General features: G+C 44.6%; 1 protein-coding gene across 2 annotated transcripts in view; it reads left to right on the top strand.

Annotated features, from left to right (window-relative positions):
• ME3 (malic enzyme 3) overlaps positions 1 to 24230 on the top strand; it is a 117621-nt gene extending 93391 nt beyond the window's left edge. For both annotated transcript variants that reach the window (XM_077781325.2, XM_085574596.1), the window contains exons 7-14: positions 7250 to 7359; positions 17931 to 18028; positions 19849 to 19962; positions 20629 to 20734; positions 21302 to 21444; positions 22464 to 22637; positions 23058 to 23156; positions 23959 to 24230. In XM_077781325.2, coding sequence (XP_077637451.1) covers positions 7250 to 7359; positions 17931 to 18028; positions 19849 to 19962; positions 20629 to 20734; positions 21302 to 21444; positions 22464 to 22637; positions 23058 to 23156; positions 23959 to 24120 — 1006 coding nt within the window. In that variant the 3' untranslated portion in view covers positions 24121 to 24230. The remainder of the gene's footprint in view (positions 1 to 7249; positions 7360 to 17930; positions 18029 to 19848; positions 19963 to 20628; positions 20735 to 21301; positions 21445 to 22463; positions 22638 to 23057; positions 23157 to 23958) is intronic.
• Positions 24231 to 27626: the final 3396 nt, after the last annotated feature.

The raw sequence follows: 27626 nt of genomic DNA, 5'->3' as shown, positions 1-27626 counted from the left end.
CTAGTGCCCTGGGCATCATGTAGACCACATCCAGCCTTCACAGAATGGAAGGTGGATATTCTCCTTGCCCGTTTACCCCAGTTACCATGGCCAGAGGGACTCTGACACCATTCACGAGGGAGAAGTGATGGTGATGGGAAGAGCCACCCCAGCTGTCCATTGTCCTGGCTTAATGTGAAATAAGATCATCAGCCAGCATCTGTAATCTGCTTTAGGACCCTGGATGGCATTTTAAGTCAAAGAACAGTATTTAGTTTTCATTAGCGTGATTTTCTGCTACTGAGGAATGACTGAGCTCCAGATGTGCTGCTAGGGATCACTGTGGCTTTTATTACCATGAGTTCAAATCCTTTGGGGTAACGCAGTTACAGATGTCACAAAGCCCTCTGCTCCAGGCTTTTGTCTAGGCTTTTCTACCTGTGCCAGATGAACCACAGCAGTTTCAGTAAGATGCAGCTGGAGAAGCTCTCTTTGTGCAGAAGATACAGGGTGAGGCCCTGCTCCTTGTTGTGTGCCAGAGAGTAGCTCAAAGCTACATCTGAGGGTCAGCACTACTATGGTTGCATCTCCTGCTTTTGGCCTACTCCTGAGGAGCTGCAGTGCCTTCCTCTTGCCAGCTGCAAGCAGGATGATGTCATTTTGCATAAAAGCACTAGAATGGTCATAGCAGCCATTAGTGCTGGTCTTAGTGCTTCAAAGTCATGAGACTGGATGTGTGGAATAGTTGTTTGGAGTTTTATCTTTTAAAATAATATAATGAAAGTTGACTACGAACTTTAAGATTCTTTTTTCCCTCAAGAACTTTGTAATCAATCTTAACTTTATTTTGCCCCTTATCCTGTGTCTAACAGTAGCTCATAGCAGATGCCCTGGCATATGACTAAGAACAGCAATCCTTAACACATCCCCCAGTTTCCAAAATGTGAAAATCTGGGATTTCCTGATATCTTTGTGCTTTAAGGGGTGCTTTTATTGATGCAGCACTCACTGAATGCACAGCAGGCTCTGTGCCTCAGAGCACGGTGGCTATGTTTATGTTGGCAGAAACCCAGTGAGACTCCTGCCCGTTGTTAGAAATTGTAGCCTAAGATGATGGTGAGGCAGGCAGCGGGTCCTGTTGGGTTTGTGATGCAGCTCCCTACCATGGGATTTCTAAACCCAGGACCCAGAGTTCCTAAGTTTGTACCGGCTCCAGGGTCTCCCTGGAGCCTTCTGTCCTCCAGGCTGAACTCCAGCTCTCTCAGCCTGTCTTCAGTAGGAGAGATGCCCCAGCCCTTTGATCATCTTCACAGTCTCCTCTGGACCCACTCCAACAGGTCCACATTATTCTTGTGTTGGAGTCTCCAGAGCAGGAGGCTGGATCCAGGTGGGGTCTCAGGAGGGACATAATCCCCTCCCTTGCCCTGCTGCCCACATTGCTTGCATGCAGCTCAGGATACTGTTGGCTTTCTGGGCTGGGAGCATATTCAGTTCTCCGTCCAGAAGTACCCCCAAGTCCTTTTCCACAGGGCTGCTCCCAGCTGGCCTCTTAAGGAGGTGCCTGGCCAAACTGAATTGTATGGCAGGGTATTGCTGGTCTGATGAGAAGCCTCACAAATATCATAGTAACAATTTAATGCTAAGGTTGGCCTCAGGACACCAGAGAGACTCAGGTTACTGTCTTGTTTTACTTGCCTGAGTGGACTTTGTTTTTCCAGTCTTAAATGCTGAGCACTTGCCAAGCATTATATTTTTCTGATGATGGGCTTCTTTACAGATAATTTAGTTTTTATTTGAAATCAGAATTTGGTTGCTGATGTTTCAAGCAGCAATAAGATGACAAGGGCAGGAAAATTTGTTTCTTCTCCGCCTGGTTTTATCTAAGACTATGGAAAGGAGTTGCAGCTCCTCAAAGCAGATGCCTTGCATCATGAATGGCTGAAAGCAGTGCTATACAATTTTAAATTCAGACAAGGACTGGAACTTATTTCTTGTGATTCTTTCCGTAAAGAAACAGGATCTTCTTGCAAATAGTTTTTTTGGTTTTGATACTGGTAGGCAAAGGCACTGCACAAGTCCTCAGGCCACCCTTGAAGTTCTGACTTGGGCAGTTTTGGTCAGATGTTTCTCAAATGGTAACTGCTGTCTCATGAATTTTTTCCTCTCTGACCTCATGGCTTATAATGAGTCTGAATGAACTCAAAGAGGTACATACAAATGAGGATGAAAGAAAAAATTGCATTATGTGGTCATCCAAGAGAATTGTGTATCATTCTCTGCAGGGGATACAGACTTTGCTGAGAGCATCTTGTCTCTTGGAACAGCTCGGGGGTTCTGTGTAGATCTAGGTGGATGGCAACAGTACTAGAACAACAATACAGCGATAAACAAAGCATGAGTCCTATGTTTGTGTGTTTCCCAGGAACAGGGATCAATTCTTAATAAAGATTTTCAGGTGATAATTTTTACAATAGCCTTATAATATTATATGTGTTCAGCTCCTTAAGTTATCCTTCATTAGGGTGACAGTTTGTACTCTTATTCTAATCAATAGTGTATTGTTTCATTGAAAGTACTGTTTGTACAAGATTTGCTAGGCAAAGGCTGGAGATTGGACTAAAATGAGTGCATGGGACCATTCTATAAAGCTTTCCCCAGTGAGGCTATTTTCACAGGAAGATTTTTGCAAGGTATGAGAGCCAGAATTTGGGTCATTTGTGGCACAAAACCATGAAATAAGCAAACTAATGAAACGGCAATATAATCTTTGCCTGAAAGACTGGTAAATTTTTTTTTTATGAGGAAGAACTGACAAAGTGTATCTTCTTGTTTCTAATTCTATAAAATGGGTAAATTAATTCCAGAGGTGGCAGAGAACAGGATCCCCCAGATGGTGGTCTGTCAGCCAACAGGAGACATGGTGACAGTATTAAATAATGCCTCTTGTAGTGTAACCAGTTACAAGTTTCAGCATGTCTGAATTCTTTCAAAAACACCTCTGTCCAAGGATCCTTCTTGACAGCCTACAGATGTAAGAATGACTCATGCTGAGAGGAAAGCTCCAGTTCCACAAGGAGACATAGAACTGCTGAGATCCCACAAAATGCAAACTGCAGTGTGCTCAAGAGGAATGGCAACACTTTGAGCCCAAACCCATTCAAAAAATACAACCTTCCCTTTTTTGAAAGGGAGATAAGAACTGAGAAATGGGAGAAACCACACTGGACCATGGCACTTGCTCAGTATCATTGTACCTTGACAGTCTGAAATCCTGACAGCATACATTTAAACTTTCCTTTTAGATAAAGGCAGTCAGATCCTGGCTGTTTAACTACTCGTGTCCCATGCCAAGAAGATCATAGAATGCTCTAGAGAAGATGAATCATTGACAGCCAGGATGAGATTGCTGGAGAGAACCTTAGCTGGCTATGCCTTTCCTGGACTGGAAAACATTCAGTCCTGATGTGACCTGCTGATCTGCTTCCAAATCTCCTTCAGGGCTCTCAGCTGAAAGTTAGGAGATGAGTCACATGGATCAGTGGAAGGATCTATGAGAACTGACAACAAACTAAGTAGACTGACCTCAAGAGTCTCTTCCTGTCACGGCAGTTTTGAAGATCTCTCTGCAGGGCCAGCATCAATACTTGCTTCAAATTTAAGAATATTTAAATGTCTTGGAAGGGATCTTCAGAAATCCTTGTTCAAACACTCACTTTATGAACACTTTTTCTATTAAAAGGCATCCTGCACCTGTAGACAGCAAGTATGTTGGTACTAACTGGGACTACATTCATATCAGATGTCACATATTAAACAGAACAGAAGGTTCAACAAAAGCATACCTCATTAAAAATGATTCCTCCAAAGGAATTTAATTTAATTTTGGTTTCTTAGTGGGAAATACAATGTTTCCAATTAAATACAATTTTGCAATATCAGTTTTCATTTTAAAACATTATGATGGGGAAGATTGGCCAGTATAATTCGCTTCATCAAGTACTTCTGTGCTTGCTGTCAGGGGACCACTTGGACACCATACACAAGGATGGAACAGGGCAGTTTCTGCAGACATCAACAAAGAAATTGCAAACATTGAAGGGCAGCATAGTATTTCAGTAAAAGGGTGATAAGCCAGTGGCTTAAGGTGCATGACATACATTTAATATGTTCCCAACCACATCTTCCTAACTGTGAGAATTAGATAATATTAGATTACCTCTCCTAATTTAGGTGTCTAAAGTTAGATATCTAAATTTAGGTTGGTCATCTTAGTCTGCCTTCACAGACACTCTGAAGAAAGAGGCATCTCCAGAGATGTTATCTACTTCCGTTTTTCCCTTAGACTAGTTGAAAGAAGCTGCTACTGAATGTGCCCTTTCTCTCCATGGTCTGAGAGGGCAGTCAGAATTTTCCAGATGGGCAATACACAGCTGAGCATTACACAACCAAATTTTAGTTATGTAAAGGTAGTGAAAGAAATTGCATTCTGCACTGCATTTTATTGGCTGGATTGCAATATATATAGCAGCTCTTGGGACACCCTTTTCCTTTGCAGTACCGAGTATTCTCCACCTTCCTACCTGAGTTGGACCTTTTCTTAGCCTTGCTGCATATTAAAGGACTTCTGTGCTCTAGTCCCAAGTTAGCTACATTTTACTTTTGGGTGCAACCCAAACATTCTTTGTGGAGACCTCTGAATTCCTTTAGGATGAAAGGAATTACAAAAATATTGAGATGCTGTGCTGTCAGAAGAGCTGACTCATCATGTTGATGCTCACAAAGATGTTACTGCACATGGCCCCAGCAGGTGGTTTGTTCAAACTTCTTGCTAAGTTCATCCATAGCCTGCTTTGGTCACCCTTGGATGGAGCACTTTGTGCAGCCACCAAAGTACCCCTAGAAAAGGGCAGCAAGATCAACTGGTAGATTTCTAAGACGACTCAGTAAGTCAGCTGCCTACTTGTGTTTATTTTCAGTGAATTTCGGTAGCATAAGTTCTTTAAATTTCTCTCAAAACTTCAGTATGGTGAGTAGCCCTTGAGGTCTAAGATCATAATCTGAGATTGCCATCTTTACCTGTGAATCCAAAATACTTGGTTCTTTCATTTAAAGCATCCAGTCATCAGGTCTTACCATGACCAATATGTGGTCTTTATGAATGAAAAGTTTAGTTTTCACATTATTCAAAGGCTCACATAAGCTCAAAAATTGAGTTCATGCTTTAAAAAGCTCAGTAGATGTATTGCAGTGAAAAAGAAAACAATCTTAAAAAAAATACCTCAGTGAGAACAGCATGCACTGCAGCACTGTCCTGTCATACTGAGAGGCAGAAAGAGAAATGAAGTGTTTATGGGCTACCATACTTCCTTTGTACTTTGCTTAATGAACAGGGATCAAAGATGAAAACAGAAGTAACTTGTGCACTATCCCATGCTGCAGACCACAAATGTGAAGTGAGGTAGGAATTCACAGAGCTGGTCGAATGTACATTAATGCTGGCTGAGACATTGATTTTGTTAAGCAAGTCAGTAGTGTTACTTCCTCAGTGATACCAGTAAGTAAGACTAGTGTTAGATAAATAGTTTCTATAGCAATTGAAGTTGCATAATGATTTGCTAAGTATTTGCTGTGAGATGTTGGCAGATGTTCTGGATGCTGTGTCATCTCCCTCTTAGCCATGTTTTCCTTACACATCCAAATGATGAATAAGAGGAACATCCATTCGTAAGCTGATCTTGAACCAGACCAGGTTGCTCAGAGCCCCATCTGCCTTTACCCTGAGTGTTCCCAGGGATGGGGCATTCACTACCTCTCTGGGCAACCTGTGTCAGTCTTTAACTACTCTCACGGTAAAGAATATTTTCCTTACATCTAGTTTGAATTTACCCTCTCTTAGCTTAAAACCATTACCCCTTGTCCTGTTGCTACAGGCCCTTCTAAAAGCTCTGTCCCCATTGTGGTCCTTTTCTAAAAGAAACACAGAGAATAGGAAGCAAGTGTTAGAGCCAACCCTTGTCCCTTTTTGAGACCAGAGAGTTTATAGAGATTCTCAGGATGGAAAAAGGTACATAATGCATGTGCTTATCCTTGTCTCCTTACTGACAGATATAATTGAAGTGGAAAACAATAATAATAATAAAAATAATTCAAGGCCTTTCTAGGAGAGCCTGACTGCCCACACTGTGAGTGCCATGAAAAGACCTTTTCATGACAGAAACCTCAGTTCTCAAATGGAGTATGTTTTATCCAGTATCAGTTTTTTCTACACTAAAGCAGGGGTGTTCTACCTCAGATTTCAGTGGCAAAGGAGGAAAGTCTGAATAGAAGATATGTAAGGTGATGCTACATTTGACAAAGTCCAGCTATTCAGAGCCCCTTCACCTGCCTGCAGCCCAGAGGTTGCTAATATTTGCATTACTCATTCTCTGAGTTTCTCTCAGTACCCTATCACAATTATGTGTGAGAAACTAGTAATTATGGCCCATTTAAGATTTTATTTGCAAAGCTTTAATGCAGCCTAGAGTCATACAAACTGATGAATGTGTATATATATGGACCACTCTGAATACCACCCAATTTATAAACTACACACTTCTTGAAATTGCTGGAAATTACTGGACAGTTATGGAAAGTTTGCAATTATTTCCTGCCTTTTCACTCTACAGGTCACTAGCTGTCATTGTGTGCTGGTTTCCTGCTAAACAACTCAGTGGAGAAAAACATTTCCAAACACAGAAGTGTGGCTGTGAAATCACACCATAAACCACTCAGTCCCACCATGAAACACTCACTCCATGTGATCCTACAAGCAGATTTTTTTTCATCTTTTGGCCACTTACAGCTGAAATGGGCCCCTGGTGGTGTCTCTTTAACTGGTGTCCCCTTTGCAGTCAGATTTGCTGTGATGCAGTGGGGCAGCTGCAATGCAAAGAGTGTCTCCCTTGCTTTGAGAACCTCCTCTGCAAACACACCACTGAAAACTTCTCATGCCAAAAGTCCAAAGATGCATGTACATTCTTAATATGTGTATATAAGTACACATATTAAGAAGCTACTTGAATTATGAATGCAATTTAATCCTGGTGTCCTGGTGACTCCACATTTCTCAGTGTGTGGACCTTGGGATGGGTGTGATCCTGTTTGCTGTTGCTGTTCTGCATTTCTGTCATAATACTTTTATTTCTGCACTACAGTGTCTAGCTACATTGCCTTAGTAAATGGTGTATATCTTGTCCTATTTATCCATTTTAAATTGCCCCTTAACGTGCAGGTACGGCATGAATTGTCTGATCCAGTTTGAAGATTTTGCCAATGCTAATGCTTTTCGTCTCCTCAATAAGTACCGCAACAGATACTGCACATTCAATGATGATATTCAGGGTAAGTACTGTTAGGAAAATCAAATTTAACCTTCACCTTGTCATGAGAAGCGGTGGTTAATATCACAAGACTGTTTATTATACAGTAGTCAGATGTCTGACAAATTTTAGAGTTTACACAGAAGCATTTAAAAATATAAACGAAAGCTCAGCCATCTGAGTTGAAAAGTGAGACTCCATTGTTCTTAGGAATTTAGCTGTTCATTGAAGAAACATCCAAGGGAGAAAATGGATCATATGCTTTAAATTATGCAGGTAACTTAGAGAGTTCCATTAATTTTCTATAATTTACCAAAAACAATGATGACGTTTTAACAGTTATGCAAGGCTTTTTGTTTGCATGAGCCAGGTGGTCATTAGCTGATCCTGGCATTTTCCCTCTATTGTTATACTCTTTACTACATGCACAAAAATAAAGGTAAACCAGCTTCTTTCCTCTCTGTGGATGCTAACTCTGCAGTAATCTGAGAACAGTTCTCCCCTAGTGTGGTTAACATAACTCTTCCAGCATCAAAGAGAAGTGACAGCAGCAAAGCTGGGTTATAACAAGCAAGTCTCCAGGCCCTGAGAGGCTCAGCAGTCAGCAGGATTGCTCAATGCCCACAGGGATGCACTCTGCATCCCCGTCTGATACTGACTTGAAGGGCTGTTTGCCCATTTGACAGGGACAGGATCTTCCCAAGTGTCTACAAACAACCAGTTCTTTTCTGAGTCCCTCCATCTTTTCTTTTGTCTAGTCCTGCTTGAAACATGCAGAAATTTCCAATGTTTGATTTAATTATTTGCAGTCAGTTGGGCTCATCCTCACTTGTTCTTGAAAGAGACTGAAAGAAACATCAGTGTTATTTTTCACACAATACTGGTTCTTTTGTGAGCAGACTTTACAGTGCTGTTTCTGCATCTGCTGCTTATCTAACAATATTTGGCAATGTGTATAGCAGCTTCTTCCTATCTGACACAAGGAGTAAGATCTGGTTTGGGGAAATGTGGTTGGTGTGGTGGGATGCATGGACCTGCTCAAGGACATTTTCATTAAGAGGGTTTAGAAGCACAGAATCTAAAGGCATTTCAGGGAAGGGCAGATGGATACTCCTGTACAATACGACTCATCAGGTGCTCTTGCCACCCCCAAAAACTCCCAGTGGAAAGAGAAGCACAGGAAAAGAAAATCCAGGAGACACATTTTTGTATTGAAGTATTGAATGGGGGAACCAAGCACTCAGACTTTTATGGAGATGGGCAGATAAAGGCCATAATAAGAAGCCAATGTTGTAAAGATTTCTTTAGGATTAGTTGTTCTCTCTGAAAAGTGGAAGGGGACTCAGCAGTCAAAAAGAGGCCAGGTGATGTGGCAAATCACACATCAGGGGCCTGGATGTAGCTTTTTTTGGCAGAACTGGAGTGAACAGCAAAGGTTTCTTGATGAATTTGAAAGGTTCCTTTGATAACAGGAGAAAAAGAGAATATTAAAGCTAAACTGCATATTCTGAGTGGGAAGCAGTAGACTATTTTTTATTGTTTTCTTTTGCCCATAGGTCATAGCTGAATGCCTCAGACAGTTCCTGGTAGTGACTACCCCAGAGCAGCAAACTAAATCCAGGAGGATGCTGTAAAACAGTATTATTATAAAATGGACCTTATCTGATCCTCCCCAGTTAGATACATGTCACAGTGCACAGGAGATGTCAAGTCTCCCAAAAATTCTTTGAAGTCCTGCCTTTTGAAAGAGTAGGATATTACCTCTTTGTAGTAAACCATGGTTATATTCTCAAATAAAGCATTTTGCTGGCACTGATTTCTCAGCAGTAGATAAGAAATCCTGCTGAGCTTTTGCACAACAAACAATGAGTTGAAGGAAGTAAGCACCTGTCTAGGCTTTTTTATGAAGCTGTCAGAAAGCAAGGGGAAATCCAAATTAGGGCTGTAGTCAGTAATTAGTTTGAGTACCTTTGGAATACTGAAGTAACATGGATCTACTCAGTTAATTCTGTCTTGGAGTCATTTCAGAGATAAAAGATTTGAATTAATGGGATGAGTAGTCTGATTTACCCTAATATATCCCTTTGTGTCCTCAGATATGAAAAAGGTAGAAAGTGGCATTTTCTCACTTATACCCCCCTGTTCTTTGGGTTTACACGAGACGCTCTCTTTTCTAAAGTGATGATCTTTCATGACTCACCTGCTTTAAAAAGTGTTAGAGTTCAATGTAAATGGTGTTGAAATGATTAATGAGAATTATACAAAGCCTTCTTAATGCAGGCCTGATTAATTTTACTCAAGCGAGACAGGAACAGATCTTCTGAGCCTGAATTATTCCAACTTGTGAGCTGGCAATATTTTAAGGATGTTGAATTAAAATCATCTTAGGTGCAAGCAGTGCAAGGTAGATGAGGCCTGAGCTATACTAATTAAACTCACTGACCATTGGTTAGTGGGACTGTGGATATAGTATGCTTACGCATACACATCCAGATGGGATGAGGAGAAAAGGTATAAATTGCTTCCCTTAAGATCCTTTAGGCCTCCCTGTTGCCGCCCCAGGGCCTACACAAAATGAAAAACAGTTTAAAATATTAATACCTACTTTTTTTTCCCTTTTTTTTCTCTTTTGTCTTACAAATTACTGTATTTCCAAATTCATCCTAACCCCAGAGAATGAAGGTGACTCAGACCCCTTCCAGTTGGAGCCAGCATGCTGATGCTGAGTGGGATGCCTGCCAGGTACCACCAACTGGGATGAGGTGACTGCTTGTTCTGAAAGCCATCAGCCTGGGATCTAGGCAGGAGCTGGCTCACAGTGCCCGTGTGTGGGAGCTCCCATTGAGGGAGTGCTTCTCCTTCCTCTAAGGGGGTGATGACATCAGTCCTTTCCCAGCTCTGTCTGGGTTCATGCAAGGGGCAACAGCTTCAATTACAGTTCTGAGGGAGAAAATTGATTGTCACTTTTTCCTTTTTCCCAGTAAAGTACAAGGGCAGGCTCTGAAGCACATAAGATTAGAGGTACATGAGAAGGCTTTAGCTCCTGCTCTTTCTCTTCCTTCTCTAACTTTGTTCCACTTAATTGTTCACAGTGTTAAAAGTCTTAAAAAGTTGTCAAGTCTGGTGAATCCTAGAAGCAGGCATCTCTGGATTCCTGCTTCATACAATAAATGACATAAAACCACTGAAGGCATTAGTTTGGAAGGGGCCTCTGGACATCAGCCAGCCCTCACTCAAATAAAGGGTGATTTCAAGCTTAGATCCAAGTTTTATATTATTTCAGGTTCCTCAGAGCCTTGTCCAGCCAAATACTTTGCCATATATACAAGGATGGGTATCCACAATCTCTTAGCACTACTTCTTCCAAAGTTTTCTTACCTTCCTTGTGCATTATTTTTCCTAATATCTAATTGGAAATTTACTAGATGCAACTTGTGTTCATTGTGCCTCATCTTTTTTTTGTACACCTCTAAGAAGAATCTGGCCTCTTTACAAACACTCCACAGAAATTAGATGTCCTCTTAGTCTTCTCCATCCCTTTCAAACCCAAGCTCCTCAGTCCTTTTTTGTATACCCTGGTCATATTTGTGTCCCTCCTCTGGACTTCCTCCAGTTTGTCATTGTGCTGAAAGCCCCAAATGCAACATGCTTGTCTAGGGAAGACCTCAAAAGTGCTGAAATAGAAAAGATTATAACTTTTTTTGACCTCCTGTTGATACAGTCTAGCAGGATGTTGACCTTCCGTGTCACAAGGGCTTATTCCTGGCTCATCTTCCACTTGCTGTCCACCATGACACCAAAGTTTTCTTCTGCAAAGCTGCAAGACTGCATTTGCCTTTGCTGACCCTCAGGAGGTTTCCCTGAGTCCCTTTCTCCAGCCTGCTGAGATCCCTGTGAATGACTGTCATACCACCACTGTGTCAATCACTATCCCCAGTTTGTAATCATCCATGAACTTTATGGAAGTGCACTCTGTTTTATAATCCACATTGTTATGAGAACTTAAATAGTATTGGCCTCTTTGTACCACTGACCACAAACCTTTGAGCCTACCAGACCAGCCACTTTTTCACCTGCTTGTTCAGTCTGTACCTCTCCAGTTTGGCTACAAGGATGTTTTGGGAGGTGATGTCAAAGGCCTCATGCAGATCAAGGAAAACATCCAGAGTTCTATTTCCATGATGAGAACTTTAGGCATGCAAAATTACAGCATCTCCATGGACTTTTGCCTATTTAGCAGGGATTGCTCAAGAGACAAAGTCCATGAGACCTGATGAAATGCATCTAAGGATTCATCTGAGGTATGTGGCCAACAGCATTACAAAGTCACTCTTTGAAAGGTTATGGTGATTGAGGAGATCCTAATTCCTGAAAAAAAAAGACAAATGTCACACCTAGCTTCCAGAAAAGTAAAAAGCAGGGAGTTTTAGCCCAACTAGCCTAACCACAGTGTCTGGGGATTACAAAGTTGGTCTTCTGGAAGCACACCTAAGAACATGAAGGTGAATGAGGACAGTATGGATGTCCCAAGGCAAATCATACCTGACCAACTTAGATGCTTTTTGAGATGTTTACTCAGTACTGAACAGCAGAAGTATTTCTGCAAGTGTAGTCAGAATTGCTGAAAACATAAAGAAATCTTTAATGTGTTATGTAATTAATTGTGTCAGATCATGTAATTCAAAAGTTTTTCACACATACAGGCAGGGCAAAGAGAACAGTGCACAGAAGCATAAAGCCTATCATCTAAAGTAATCTGCAGTCAATGCTCAGGGTTGCCCCTTTCACAGAACACCTCTGAGTCTTTTCCAAGTTATTGCAGCAATGATTCCCTTCGGTTGTAAGATGGGTGACTACTGATGATCCTCAAAATATCTCTTGACCTACCAACTACCTTTTCTCATTATCCTAGCAGATAACCTTTCCCTAACCTTCCCAAGATACTTCAGGAAGCAGTGCCTGGCCTGAAGCAACAGTGCTCCAGATCTCAGCTAAGGCTGGGAACCAGGCTGACTCCAGTGTCGCAAACCTGAGCAGCTTCAAACACTTGGGCAAGTTGGAAATCAATCATGTGCAAAGGAGGCCTGTTTCACAGGCACGTTTCCATGTGCTGTGAGAAACAGGCAAAGTGAGAGTCCTTGGCTCAGCAGTCAGTAATTTCAGGAGACTAAAATGGTACAGTATCTCACTTTGTTGTTTCAGCTGGCGTGGCAAATGCATGGGTAATTACCACAGGAAGCCAAGGAGAGGGAAGCACAATAGGAAGGGAGTGCGGGTCGGTACCGTGCAGTGGAACAAAGCAGGCAATGTCCTGCCAGGCAGCTCCTGAGCAGCACGCTTTCCCTGGGGATTGACCCAGCCTGGAGATAGATGTGGAGGTGTTCTCAGTCCTGCAGAGGTTCACTATTAACAGTCCCTCTAGACCTGCTGTGCTCCACAGCAGAAGAGGCTGCTGCATTTCCCCTTGCTGCTGCTGCCTTAACTATGTAAGGGCCAGCTCCTGGGTTTGTGTTGAATTCACACGCTGCTGCCATGGTCAGAACCCATCATTAAGTTTATACACAGTATAGTCCAAGCACATTACAGTGGAAAGATTAAAAGCAGGAACCTAGAGATTGCCTCACTAGGCTTCTCCATTGTCAGGCAGCTCATCTCCATGCCACCAACAATTCTGGGTCACCCTTCAGAGAGCAAGTTCCATCCCTGTATATCAGTGCTTTGCATTTTACTTCTCTTCTTGTTGACTAACTCTGCACCACTTCTAAGTTTATTTTCTTAATGTCTTACAGAAGCCCTCTGGGAAAGGGTATCACTAGCCCACAACTATGGAGGGGAAGACCCTGAGCTGCAAACACTTTGGCAGTTTTTTGCTCCAGCTTTGTTGTGTTTGACTTTTGAGTATGTATTTGGAGTGGATCTGGACAAGCTCCACTCTGCTTTCCAGTAATGGGCGGAACTGCTGCAGGGAGTTAATATGAACCAGAATTTGGAAAAGGCTTCCTCCTCATCCATAAATTTAGATATATTTCCTTGGCTGCCCTTTGCTGGAGCTGTTAAACTAGAGTTTGCTGTTCCCTGGGCCCTCATATTGGCATGGTTTTGACAGGGCAAAGCATAAGCAGGCAGGTCAAGAGTAAAACATAAAAGATCAAGCTGAATTTGGTCATCTTTTCCACCAGTGTACTGTGGAGAAGGGGGAATCACTCACACAGGTGTTGTGTGAGGAAACAGGCAGTGGTGTGGCTGCACGTTCCCATTGCTGCTGCTATTGGAAGGACTCAGCATGGTGGTGATGCTCAGCTCAGCTCAGTCAGCCCTCCAGGACAGGTGACAGGGCAGTGCCAGCCACCAGCATGAGAGGACTCCTGCCCCCAAGCACCCCCATGGTCCATGCTTTCCCCCATGTTCCCTGCTTAGCCACTGGTGCTGGCACCCACAGCACAGAGCACAGCCTTGACCTCGGCACTGGGCAGCTTTTCCCCAGGGACTCATGCAGTGCTTCCTGTAACTCCACGTGCAGAGCTGCTCACCCCTCTGCTTGCTCTCCCCACCCTGAGGAAGGGTCAGATCCCTAGGAATGGGAGTGTCTCTACTGCAGCCTTTCCCAAGCGATGCTGGGGTGCAGATCCTTTGCTCAGGTTATGCTCCAATGTACCTCCACTGACATCTACTGGGGCTTGTTCTCACTTGCAGTAGTACAAGTGGAATACCAACCCCACAGGGTTTTCCTTAATGTTTTACAATATTCTGTATTATACAATATTCTGCCCGTGTGTCAGAAATTGATTCCTGCAGAGATGGCCATGTTCCTGAGTGTGCCTTAGCTCTAAATGCCTCTTTTTTGTACTGGTTCTGTTGCTGTGGACTTCCCAGAGGGGTCCTGAGGTCTGCTTGCTATTTTGTGATATCATGTTTAGCACTCACTTTAAGTCTTGGATAGATAGGATGGTTTGCAAGCACTTTCTGTTCTTCTCTCTGTACCCCTCCATATCTCACCTCAGATACAGACCAGCCAAGCTGGCTCTTGCTAATTACTTAGGGAAGCAGTTATCTGCAATAGCAGCACTCATTCTCTTTGGAAAACAGATAGACCAACATGTTGAAGGATGGCTGGTTTTTTCTTGCCATGCTGAGGAGTTTCCTGCCCCAGTCTGACTTTCTTTCAGAACTGAAGCACAACGATTAGCCAATTATTTACATGAACCAGCTGTGAACCCTTCTCCACAGAGATACTCCATTGTTCCGTACTCAGAAATTGTAATTATCGAAGAAAAATATTGAGCTAAGGCCAAAGTACGAAAGTACAGTAACTTTATTACTTGAGTAATGGGGGTGAGATGGAATTTGGGAGACATGGAGGGATTAGAAACACGTTGGAACAAGAGAGGAGGATTAGGAGTGTCAGAGCTGAACAGAGCCCTGCTGTTAGTCAAAGCTGCAGTACAAGTGCAGGGGATGAGTAATGGCACACCCAGTCCCAGAGGTCTCTGCTCTGCAGACTGAGTCCGTGTCCCCTGTCTTTTCAGACACACCACTTGTCAAATTCCTGCTAGTGACACCTTTAAAAAGTACCTCAAGTACCTCCCTCTGTTGAATCTCTCAAGAGCATTTCCCACTTAAATGGGTTTGCAAATACCAGCATTTGTCCCATCAGACTTCTTGACAGTCGCAGGGTATAAAGCAGTTTTGCCTGGGTCAGGACCAAGAGAAACAAGATATTTCTCCAGTTACATGTCAGTCTTTTCAATGCTTTCCAGGCATCTATCAGTGCTAGTGCTATGACCTGACACACCATCACACTGTAATGGTTTCACTTCCAGTTTTTTAACTTTGATCATCCACTGAGGGATTTGGGGATTTCTGTGCAAAGTAAGCCTTGGAGATAGTGTGTGAACATGTGTGAGTGTACACACAGATGTTCATGCTCTACTGCATGTCATAAGCTTGGCATTACTGACAACTGGGGGACCCTGGTCTCTTCCCATTTCTTTGCAGTTCAGACTTTCAGGGTGGAATCTCTTCCTGCACAGATTAGATGTCTGCAACAGAAGTGCCTACATGTATTCCAGTTACCTTGTCTCTCTAAAAAACATATGGTAGTAGTGACTCTTCCAGGGTGTATTTCATTTGACCCAGTTCAGGGCTTCTTTAGCATAAGCAGGATCATACATGTTTTCTTTAGAGGAGTCCCATCCTCAGTGTCTGTCATGGCAGCACACCAAACAGTCCTACTGATTATAGACTCACCCTAACAAAGAGAATGAGGATACACTGGTTATGTGACACCCAAAAAACACAAAAGCTAAAAGTTAGGCAATTATCCAGTGTTCTTTTAAATTTCTTGGATGTTCATTATCTTCCTCTGTAATTTTCCTAGTCCAGTGGAATTTCACCAGGCAAATACACTACTCTAAAGAGATCATTAAAAGGCAGAGATGTAGTGCAGGAGGAGCAAGAGGAATTCCTTTGTACCCTTTCTTCAGTTGTGACATGTTAATACTGAAGCAACAAGGTGCTCAGTGGCTGCTTCCCTCCCCATCAAGTCCCTTTTAAACTGACTGAACTCAGATGGTCTGGGTCTGGAAATGTAATAGTAAAAACTTTTCTGAGGTGATGAAGGGAATTCATCCTTGGTGCTGAAACCAGTGTCTCAAGTGATTAATGCAAGAAAGAAGCTTACAAATTTATCAACCATCAGTCTAGTGTTTAAGGCATGAATGCTTGCAGTGCCCTCATGAAGTCATGGATGCCTCATCCCTGGGAGTGTTCAGGGACAGGTTGGATGGGGCTTGGAACAACCTGATCTAGTGGAAAATGTCCTTGCTTGTGTCAGGGAGTTGGAACTAAATGGTCTTTGAGGTCCCTTCCAACCCAAACCACTTTATGGCTCTATGAAATGATGCTGCCATTCTGTACCACTGTGCCACTGTGGACACCACATCTGTTGCAGAAGTATGGCTCCTGTCACCTATGCTAAACCAGAATCACTCTTAAGAGAGGCTAATTATTAGCTTTTGGAGACTAAATTAATCTGAGTTATAATCAGAAGTTGTTTCACATTGTACTGACAAATACTTCTGGCCTGGCCTATAAAGATTTTCTTTGTCAGAGTAGTGTATATAGATTCCCTAAACAAGGTAAGTCTTGTCAATAAAAGTACTTCTTTGACAGAGTACTTGTGCTTCCACTATACTTGCTGCTTGCTAGGAAATGATAAGAGTGTGAATCATTCCCCAGTAATATACCAGCAGATTCCTACTTGTCTGCAGCTTTTGCACTAAAGAAAAGGAGCAGGTACAGCTGAATTTGTTTTCTGGGTCCTTCGGAGATGAGGCAGCTCCATCTGCTGGTGTCACTGCTCGTGGTCATGTCTACACAGGCACTGCTGTTTCTCAACAGACTGCTGCTGATGCCCTGCAGCACTCCAGGCCTAAGGACCCTGAAGGGAACCTCAGTGAAGCATTGGCTACTTGAAACCCTGAACCATTGGCTGATTACATGGGCAGCAAAATAGGAAATGCTGTAAATTTGGTGAAATCAGGTGTATTAACTTAAAAGTGGTCATTGTTTGCCCCAGCCATGACCACCCCTGCAAGACCTCATTACTATCAGGTCTCCCTGATTTCTCACAAAGCTTCTAAAGATGAGCATGTAGAGACCAGAACTAGAGCTGGGAATAGATCAAAATTAGGACATATCCAAACTGATATTCTTTCAAATGCTAAGGAAGAATACTAATCAACTTTATGATCTTTACGGGTCCCTTCCAATTTTCCATATTCTGTGATCAAACGTCCACCTTCACTCCCAGGTCCCCTTTAATGTTGCATCCAGCTTGCCCAGGTGAGCTGACATATCACCAGTGAGTGTCTGAAACATTATTAGATTGTGCCTTATTTATTTCCACCACATTTCTTCACCTGGGACAGGACATTAGATGAATGTTGCATGTGATTTATGTGCGAGTTATGTGGGGTAAAGACAGGTTATTCAATCTGAACATTTGCCCCCCTTAATGCATGGAAAGCTGTAGATATCACAGTGGCTGTAATAGCAGGACTCTTCTCCATTTACTGCATTGTTTCTCACTAATCTGGGGCCAACTCCTGTTCTCAATGATTCCTTAGTGTTTAGCAGCAGGATGTGATGGCTGTAAGTCAGGGTATCAGGGTGTTAGAGGAGTAAAAAAATGGTGATACTGGGCTGTGAAGGTAAATAGGAGAAAAGGATGGTAATTCCGTAATCACAGAGTTTTTTGACAAAGGGACCCAAGTTCAAACCACTGCTCTGCTACAGGGGTCTTATGTGACCTTCGAGAAGTCAGATGCATCTTAAACCCTTGTAAATTAGGTATTAACTTCTTCTGACATTCTAGGATTTGGAGTCCCTTTGACTCTGCATGGAGGAAAATTTGTGTTCTCCAGCCTTGCAGGAGAATTTGAATGTTAATATTTCAGCATAGGGAAAACACTATGATCCTTCAGTGACAGAATTTAAGAGAATGATTCCTACCACAAGGTTTCTGACAGTACATCTGCAGGGTGGACATTGCATTTTCCAGGATGTCCATCTCATGGTGTTTCTCTCTTTCAGGCACAGCATCTGTTGCAGTCGCTGGCCTCATTGCAGCCTTAAGGATCACAAAGAGCAAGCTCTCTGACCAGAAGTTTGTTTTCCAGGGAGCTGGAGAGGTAGGAATGCTCCTGAGCTTGTACCTTGAAATGCTCCATCTTGAAATTTAGAGAGAGAAAAGTCATCTGTGAAACTTCCTGCAAGGCTTGGTCTCATGAGGATGAAGCACAGAAGCAGGAGTGAGCCCCATAGGTGGATCTTGCTGCTGTGTGGAAGTTACCAACAATCTTTTAGTGATTTCTTGGCCCATGAGTCCTGAGCAGACTCCATGGATACTACGAGGCTGCCCATGTGTCAGTGGGACTTCAAGTACCTTTAGGGAAGGTCCTTATGAGGCAGGAATATTAAGGAGGCTGGTTTGAGTTCTCAGGGTTGATGTCTAGGGTAAAGCAGAATTTCTTTAGCAGCAGAGTCCAAAGGATTCAAAGAGCTGTAAGAACACAACCTTTCTGTCTGGAGTCAGTCACAGTGCTCCATGGCAGAAGCCACGTCACCTGTATGGCACCTGCTCAAAGAGAGAGGAAGAAGAAGAACCCTCCAAAGCCTGGTCCATGGACTAAAGGTGTTGGTCTAGGGCCTGTCCCAGCTCTTGCCCACCTGTGAGACTTTGGGAAGGTCTGTTATTACTTGTCTATCCCTCACTGAGACAAAGATTGCTCTCTGTCTCTCCACCCCTGCTGGCAGATATGTCTGTGCTGGTCACCATCTCTGAGGCACAGAGGCCCTCCTGCCTTCTTAATCCCCATCTGGGCAGAAGGGCCAGGCATGGCTATAGGAGCACAAACACACAGAATGTCCAGGGCTGCTTTCCCAGGCAGGAATGGGAGAACACTTTCCTCATGGCCATATTTCAGATGCAGCAGTCCCACTTGGATTTGAGTTCCTCTGTACTGGTATTGCCACCAGCATTTTTTAAGTGTCTGCCCCTCTTTCTCCCCTGCAGCAGCTGGTTTAAACTATGGAAACAGCCCCTGCTTTTTCAGCCTCACCTGCTGTCGGAACTCAAAATGTCCCTCAGACATTTTTGGAGATTCCAGGCCTTGGTCAGAAGCATTTTAGACCCTGGCAGACAGCTGGAAACAGCTGTGATTTTGAGTTAGAGCCATGGAATGAGTTACCAACTTTGAAGGTGGAACAAGCAGTCACAAAGGGTTAGGTAGTATAGTAGAGGTAGTTACAAAGTAGAGGGGAAATTTTTTAGTATTGTACAGGGGGGTTTGTACTTTGTACATGGGGGTCAGTTTTAAGATGGAGAAAAGTGGGCCGATCCTGTTCTTCCTCCTTCCTTACCTCCATGTTCTTGGTGATGCTGGCACTTATGGATTGGTTTAGAGCAGAAAAGCACCTTGTAACATAGGTAGTAGGTATTGGGGAAAAACTGTAAACATATAACACGTAATATATCATATAAAAGATAGCAGCAGCCCTGGGCGGGGAGAGAGGAGAAGAAGAGGACAGCAGACAGAGAGGGTGTCAGGGTGTGTGTGTGTCTCTGCCCAGGCCGCTGACCAAGCAGCCGCAGCCCGAGAAGACAATCTGTTAGATAACTAACAATAAACTGCCTTGAGACCGAACAACAAGAGGCTGCGGAGTTTTTCTTTAGAAGCACGGGTTGGAGGAGAGACTTTACCACCACACGGAACCCCTGAACCAGGCCGGGGGTTCTGGTAACCTGCAACCTGCTCTGCTGAATGATTGTGGGGGTTTTTATTTATGGCAGCACCTACAATGCTAAAATCAGCCCCATGCCTTGGCACTGTACAACAGAAAGTCTCCCTGTTTTTACAGTGCTGGGGGATGACCCAACCCACCTGTCATTTAAAATCTTCCCCCAAAAGATAATGATATCCCAATGAAGTGTTTATATACTGTGTTCCAGGCTGCAATGGGCATAGCTCATCTCATCCTCATGGCCATGGAAAAGGAAGGAGTTTCACGAGAGGATGCTATCAAAAAAATTTGGATGGTGGACTCCAAGGGACTGATTGTGAAGGTGAATTTGTCTCCAGAGCTGAGCTCCACTCACCTCTCATCCATTGCCAGCTAGAGAAGCCAGAGGAGGCAGATACCATGGACCCCTGCTCAGCCCTGAAGTAAAGGCTGAAGTTTTATTGGTGTCAGCATTGCTGTTCCTGCTTTCAGAGGACTAGCTCTCATGGTGACAAGTGTGCCAGCAGCAGTGGCCACCCTAAAGGCAACACTTCAGGCTGGGCCTCTAAAGTGGAAGGGTACTCTGCTGGCCCTGGCCTCAAGCAGTGCTGGAAGTCTTGCACATCATATGGGGCATTATCACAGCAAAACTGTGCCCTGCTCAGTGACCCAGCCTGGCCCAGCTCCATTCTGCACTCCCTGTGTTCCCAGAGTGTCTGTCCTTGTCCCTCCTCAGACTGGAGGAGACTTGTGCTTTATGTAGAAGTGAAGGGCAGCCAGGTCCCTCCTCCACACAGTCAGAATACTTCAGTGGGTGAGAGGAGCAGAGGCCAGCCCAGTGTGACATCACACCCATTGCTCCATGCCTGGCTGGCTGGTGCTGAGCTCCTGCCATGTGGAATCTGCTTTTGGCAGAGGGCTGAGAGACGAAATGAGCTGAAGATGAGTAACTATGTTATGTGTCCACCTTTTGCCAACAGACCAAAGTTTGATTCCTTTTTCCTCACAGGGCAGGAGCCACCTGAACCATGAGAAGGAAATGTTTGCCCAGGACCACCCCAGTGTGGACACACTGGAAGAGGTTGTGGAGAAAGTGAAGCCTACAACAGTTATAGGTGGAGTTCACTTAATATGACCTTTTACTCAATTCAATTCTTAGGAAAGTTTCTGTCTTTCCTCCAGAGTCTCCTTTTGTTCTCCTAGTCAAAACAAAATGAGCTTTTTTCACTTCCATTTTGCCAGTTGAGTTCTCCATATCCTTTTTGTGTTAACTATGGGGCACAGGCTTCCTCACTTTTGGAGCTGTAGGAATTCTTTCACACAGAGCTGTAGAGGGAGTTGCTGGGGGAGGGAGGATCTGGGGCTCTCAAGCAACAGACTTGGCCCTATCATGCTGGGCAGGATGAGGATGACAACAGGCACCTCAGGAAGGTCTTTGGGAGTCAGAGTACTGCAGTCAGGCTGGCCAAAACACTTGTGCCCACTCTGCCTGGAGGAGCAGAGGACTTTATTTTGAGATAGGCTTTAAATCTCACTGTCATATGAGAAAGATGGTACCTGCATCACCAGAGATGAAGCTGTTTCCGTCCCACAGTTCATTTACCATTCCCAGAGGGACCAGCCCGATGCTCTGAAGTCGCACAGCGGGAAGGCACCGCCTCACTCTGCTGTTGCTGTTCCAGGTGTGGCGGCCGTTGCAGGCGCTTTCACTGAGAAGCTGCTGAAGGACATGGCAGCCTTCAATGAGAGGCCCATCGTGTTTGCCCTGAGCAACCCCACGAGCAAAGCAGAGTGCACAGCAGAGCAGTGCTACCGCCTCACCCAGGTACCACCTCACCCAGGTACCGCCTCACCCTGGTACTGCCTCAGCCTGGCACCTCCTCACCCTGATACCTCACCCTGGTACTGCCTCACCCAGGTATTTCACACTGGTACCTCACCCTGGTACCACCTCACCCTGGTACCTCACCCTGGTACCACAGCTCGGCACCAGGAGCTCGGGGCCTGGCTGGACCCAGGACATCACAGCAGGGCATGCTGGCAAACAAGTGACAGCCTACATAAATTGAAATAAGAGACATTTGAGCTGGGTCTAAAGAAAGACTTTGATGCTGTGAGGAAGGTCAGGAGGTGGAGCAGGGGGTGCTCATGCAGTCTCTGTCCTTGCAAGTTTTACAAGACCAGACTGGGTAAAGCTCTGAGCAACCTGGTCTGATTTCATAACTGACCTTGCTGGGAGCAGGAATTTGGATCCCTACCAGCCTGAACTACTTTGTGATCCTCTAAAGAAAGTGCTTGCCTCCTTCACCCACAGCTGTGTGAGATGTCCCATCCTCTCCAGTTTCTGTCCCCTGTGTACCCCAACCTAGTTGTTTATGTTACTATTCCATCACCCAACTTAGACTCAATGTCACTGAAGAATTACAGTCACGTGAATTGACTTGGCTTGAGAGAGGAGCCCTTGTCTCACTCTTTCCTTTGCCTTCCCCACCATCTGCCTATGGCCAGAGCAATCATACAGCCCCAGACCTTTATCCCACAAGTCTCTCTTCATATTCCATACACAGATGGTTGATAGACAGGTAGAAAGACTCCTCAGCAGAGCACTTGCAGTACAAACACATGCTCAGTACTTGGTGGCCCTTCCCATGGCCCTGATCATGGCTATGGGTGAGGTGGGCCTTCCCAAAGTGTCAGCTGGAGGTGGCTCTGGTGGAAATGCCCCTGCTGACGGAGTTTTGGCAACTTTGTCACCAGTGTCCCCAGAGCACAGGTCATGATAAGCAGCAGAAATATAAGACTTCTCTTCCAAATCTGAATGCTTTTTTCTGTCTCTTTGATCAGGGCCGGGGAATATTTGCAAGTGGAAGTCCATTCCCAAAGGTAACCCTGCCCAATGGACAGACCTTCTTCCCTGGCCAAGGAAACAACGCCTACGTCTTCCCAGGAGTGGCTTTGGGAGTCATTGCCGGCGGGGTCCGGCACATCTCTGATGAAATCTTCCTCATCACAGCAGAGGTTTCCAATTGACATTTAACTGATACTGTAAAAAAGATGATAAGAGGCACATGTATGTACTTCAGGTGTTTTAAAGAACCTGTCCCAGCACAATCAATGCGTGGAGGGGAAATAGCTCAGCAAAAAGCTGCAGCTTTCTCCTGGCTCAGGGAAAGCTCAGTTACACCTAGAGAGGTGCAGGAGCCATGACAGGGCTCTCCTCCACACCTGCTGCCCTGGCACAGCACTGCTCCACTCTGGCTCCAGTCTAAAGTCTGTGATGAAACGTGTACACATGTGTGTTTGAACAGGTCACGAGTTCCCACTCAGGACTATCCCAGCCCCGATGCTGCTGAGGTTTCAGCCACATACCATGTAATGTGAGGGAATGTGGTATGTGCTTGAGATCATCCCTAAAAACTGCCATCCTCTTCTTTCTAGACTATTGCTGCCGAGGTAACAGAGCAGAATCTTGCAGAAGGAAGACTCTATCCCCCCTTGGGCAGCATCAGAGAAGTGTCTCTCAAAATTGCTGTGAAAGTGAGTATTTCCATTCTTATTTCCACTTTTCATGATAGGAAGGGAAGGAATTGCCCTAGCATAATTTTTGATTTGTGGGGTTTTTTTAATTCAATTTATTCTAAAGTCTAAAGCAGTCATTCTCAGGAATTCTTCTGGCCATAATTGCTGCTTTGATTTCTTCCATCAATAAAACCCAGATGTGAAAAATGCATTCTGATTCTGGATGCCTCACAGCTTACAAAACTCTGCTTTATTGCTTGAAGCTGTGAATCTTCAGCACTTAAAAAAACGAGGTTTAGAGTCAAATTCAAACATGACTGAAATTGCCAAAAGATTTTAGGTTCCAAATTGCTATTTTGGAACCTTTCCTCGTATATTTAATAGGGACCTAAGTACATAAATACTATTCCAGACGTGGACTTGTCTAATTATGCGTTTGGTGCCCTGTATACATCAGATATCCAGTGAGAATCTCCTTGGGCTGCTCAGAGCTACTGCTGGATGCAGAGCATGGCCGAGGAGCTTACACGTGTGAGTGGAGCTGGCCAAAGGGCTGCTCTCCTCCTTCACCTGCACACCCCAACCATTCTTCCAGGGCAGGGGGTGCTTTTCTTACCAACCACTGCTTGCAGGCAGCTTACATTCCTTCACCCAACTGAGGGTGAAGTGCAGCTCACTCATAAAGAGAAAAATGAAAAAATCTGCGCAGATCTGAGAGGAGGAAAGAGGGAAAACACAAACGGGGCCAAACTGCAGTTGGTTTCAACTTCATAACATGCTAGCATTGTTTCAGCAGCTCATTTTGCTTATCTTTTTTCAGATTATTGACTGGGCATACAAGCATGGCCTCGCTTCTTTGTACCCCGAGCCAGCAGACAAGGAAGCCTTTGTGAAACAGCTCATGTACAGCTCTGACTACGATTCATTTGCTTTTGATGATTACAGGTGGCCCCCTGCAGCCATGCAAACACAAAGTATATAATGTTTTGTGAGAATTGTTCTCTCATTTTTGCCAGTAGTTCCTGTGGCCCATGTCATTGCTGATAAAACGCACCTCCAGGCTTGCAGAATGATAAAAGTAAATTAATCCAAGTTTTTTTTTTTTTTTACTTGCCACTGATTTTTGTCTGGGGGAGCATGTCAATGGGGAATAAAATGGAGTCTAGGGTGGGCAGTGGGTACTCCAAGAAGACTGGCTGCAGCCCATCCCAGTCAGTCAGCACTGCTGATTGCTGGTTGCTTAACATACTGCCTGCTCTCAGCTGCCTGAGATAAGCTACCTGGGCCACCTCAGAAGCACAGAATCCCATGGCTACTGGGACTGCCCATAGGAAGCTCAAATCCACATGAGCATCCCTCACACATGACAGCCACACTGCCTGTGGCTCCCTGGATGTAACGGGAAGTGTGTGCATTGCCCTGGGAGAGTTGCACACTTGGGAAGCACTACTCTTTTCTGTTTCTGGCGTCCCTGATGGTGGGGACTCTCAACCAACCCAAAGTGGTGCATGGCACTGTCATTTGCCACACCCCATGGGAGCAAACCCCAAAACCTCCTTCAGCCCCTCCCCTCTTCAATTCAGGTGGCCCTTCAAGATAACAAGAGTGAAGGAACACATAGGGGACGGCCAAGCCAGAGAGCAGGACACCCCCAAAACCACATACAGCCATCACATCGGTGCAGCTCCTGATGGACACTGCTAAGGATGCTCTGCCACCAGCCAAGGGCTCCCCTGGGAGTCTCTCTGTGTCACAGAGTTCCAGGGAGGCTTCCCCCAGCCTTGTGACATTGTCATGCCTCACCAAATATTATCCCAGCAGGATGGGTGCTCCTGAGCATAACTGGGAAAGAACAGAGGGATTGCTGACAACTCTTCCAGCACACACTCCCTGTGCTGGTGGGGCCAAGGGGAAGGTGGGCTGAAGGGAAGGTGGGATGAAGGGAAGGTGGACTGAAGGGAAGGTGGGATGAAGGGAAGGTGGGGATGAAGGGAAGGTGGGGATGAAGGGAAGGTGGGATGAAGGGAAGGTGGACTGAAGGGAAGGTGGACTGAAGGGAAGGTGGGATGAAGGGAAGGTGGAGCTGAAGGGAAGGTGGAGCTGAAGGGAAGGTGGAGCTGAAGGGAAGGTGGGATGAAGGGAAGGTGGAGCTGAAGGGAAGGTGGGATGAAGGGAAGGTGGAGCTGAAGGGAAGGTGGAGCTGAAGGGAAGGTGGGATGAAGGGAAGGTGGGATGAAGGGAAGGTGGGATGAAGGGAAGGTGGGATGAAGGGAAGGTGGGATGAAGGGAAGGTGGACTGAAGGGAAGGTGGGATGAAGGGAAGGTGGGATGAAGGGAAGGTGGGGCTGAAGGGAAGGTGGGATGAAGGGAAGGTGGGATGAAGGGAAGGTGTGCTCGGGGGAGCGCAGCAAGCTGGCTGGGAGCCTCTTAGGGCGGCAGGGCTGTGCCCGCAGCCCGGCGTTCCCACCGTGCAGGAGCCGCCAGGAGCCGCTGGAGGGCTGCAGAGGATTTCCACGAGCAGCTTCGCCCCAGGAGAGAGGTCCTGCCGGCCGTAGCTCGCATTTTACCAGGCACTTGAGCAGTGGCAGTGAATATCCTCTTCTTGTCCAGACTTGTACGAGAAAAGTCGCCCGCAGAGGGAATTCTTACTGGCGTTGGAGTTGCTGGGCATCTGCCCTACAAGGAACATCAGCTAATAAAAGAGACTAAATTGGTGTAGGAAAAACTCAAGTTGAATAGTGTGGGACTTACAGCTGCTGTGTTTTGTTTTCTAATTTAAAGCAAGGATATTTCTAGCAGATCATTTTGGATTTCTCTGTTCCCAGTTTTTCTCTCAGCAGCAGGAAAAAAATCTCAATTCTTAAATTGTTCTTTTTTCCTTCCTTTGAGAAACAAAGTAATTTGAAACCAGTGATGTAACTAGCATAAGCACAAGAAAAATATATCAATACACATCATAATTTGGCAATACTAATACCTATTTCAAGCTCAGAATCCAAACAGGAAAAACCCTCACTTCTCTTTGCCTCATCTTTAATGTATTTTCTCTTATTTAACAAAATTTCATCTTATTTATAATTCCAATTGGTCTGGATTAGCCAGGTAGCATTTGTCCTGTAGTAAAATATATTCTTCTTCCCCTGGCAGGGCCCATACATTGGCCAAGATAGCACATTACCAGTGTGTAGCTCTGACAACCCAAGGGGCTCTGGACAATGCAATAGAAATAAATTATATTGAAGTCAGGGCCCTCCTCCTCTGGCCTGACTTTTTACTTCAGCCCCTGTGCCTGGTGTTCTGTCAGCTAGCTCTAGGTGTTAAGGGTCATCTAAGCCATAAAAAATAAAAATCACAGACTTTAGGAAAAAAGTCAGGATGTCTGGTCATCACATTTGTATCACCACACCAGGTGTGTTCTTACAAGTATCCACCCCAAATTAAGCCTCTACCCTTTAAGTCATGTCCTGAGGCTTCTTCCTCACAAGCCCTGATTTGTGCAAATGGGAGACATTTGTTCTGCTGGCACTTCAAGGGTGTGATGACCTTTCCATCCTGAAAGGAAAATCTTGATAAAATCACTAATTAATGACTGAGCTTGAATCATTTGTCCCAGATATGTGGATAAACAAAGAAGCTAAAGGTCTGGCTATTAAACAGGAAAGAAAGGTTTTTCTTCATAGAGCGAGCTGTTCAAATACCTAAAATGGTGGTAATTGATTTATATGCAATTATTGGAGTGCACAGAAGCAATTATAGCTGTTATTTGAAGCCCAGTTCTACTGTGAGGTGCTTCTATGCAAACAAATATTAGTTACCCACTGATGAAAAATGGTGGTAGAAGGATGGAATTTCTCCTCATTTAAAGTTCATACCAAATTTTACCTCTCTGATCTCTGCTTTCTGTATCTTGAGAATAGCAGGGCTGTTTACTCCAGACCTAACAAATCCAGCTGACAAACCACTGGCAGAGAAGAGACTGTTGGCATGGAAGGGGATTTGATCACAGAACTGTAACGCTGCTGGTATTATTGAAACAAGATCTGTCAGAGTCTAGCTCAACTCACAGTCATCCAGGGCTGTATTCATACAGTCAGCAGTCAGAGCACTAAATGTTATTTAGTTATTTAGTCTGTAACTCCTGTAGATTGGTCTGGAAAGTCACTGAGGTGTCCAGAGGTCTCACAGACATGAACCTCCATCGCCTTTCAGGGTATTCAGCCTCAATACCCAAAGAAACATTCTGGTGAGCTTGGGAGATGAATGCGTTAAAGAGAGATAGGAAGAGAAGGAAATAAGAATGTCATGCTAAAGGAGGGTCCAGGACAGCTCTCAATGCCACCCTGGAGTGTTGTGTCCACCTGAACCCAGAGCAGAGTCCTGAGCATACCAGGCACAAGCTTAAGCTCTTCACTATAAGGTTTGGAAGACAGAAAGGGTCAGGTCTGCCACATAATTGAAATGAGTCATGGAAATCAGTCCCTGTGAATT

The sequence above is a fragment of the Lonchura striata genome, chromosome 1 (genome assembly GCF_050655825.1).
Source record: "Lonchura striata isolate lonStrDom1 chromosome 1, ASM5065582v1, whole genome shotgun sequence".
Classification (NCBI taxonomy): domain Eukaryota; kingdom Metazoa; phylum Chordata; class Aves; order Passeriformes; family Estrildidae; genus Lonchura; species Lonchura striata.
This window is presented reverse-complemented; position numbering and strand designations above follow the sequence as displayed.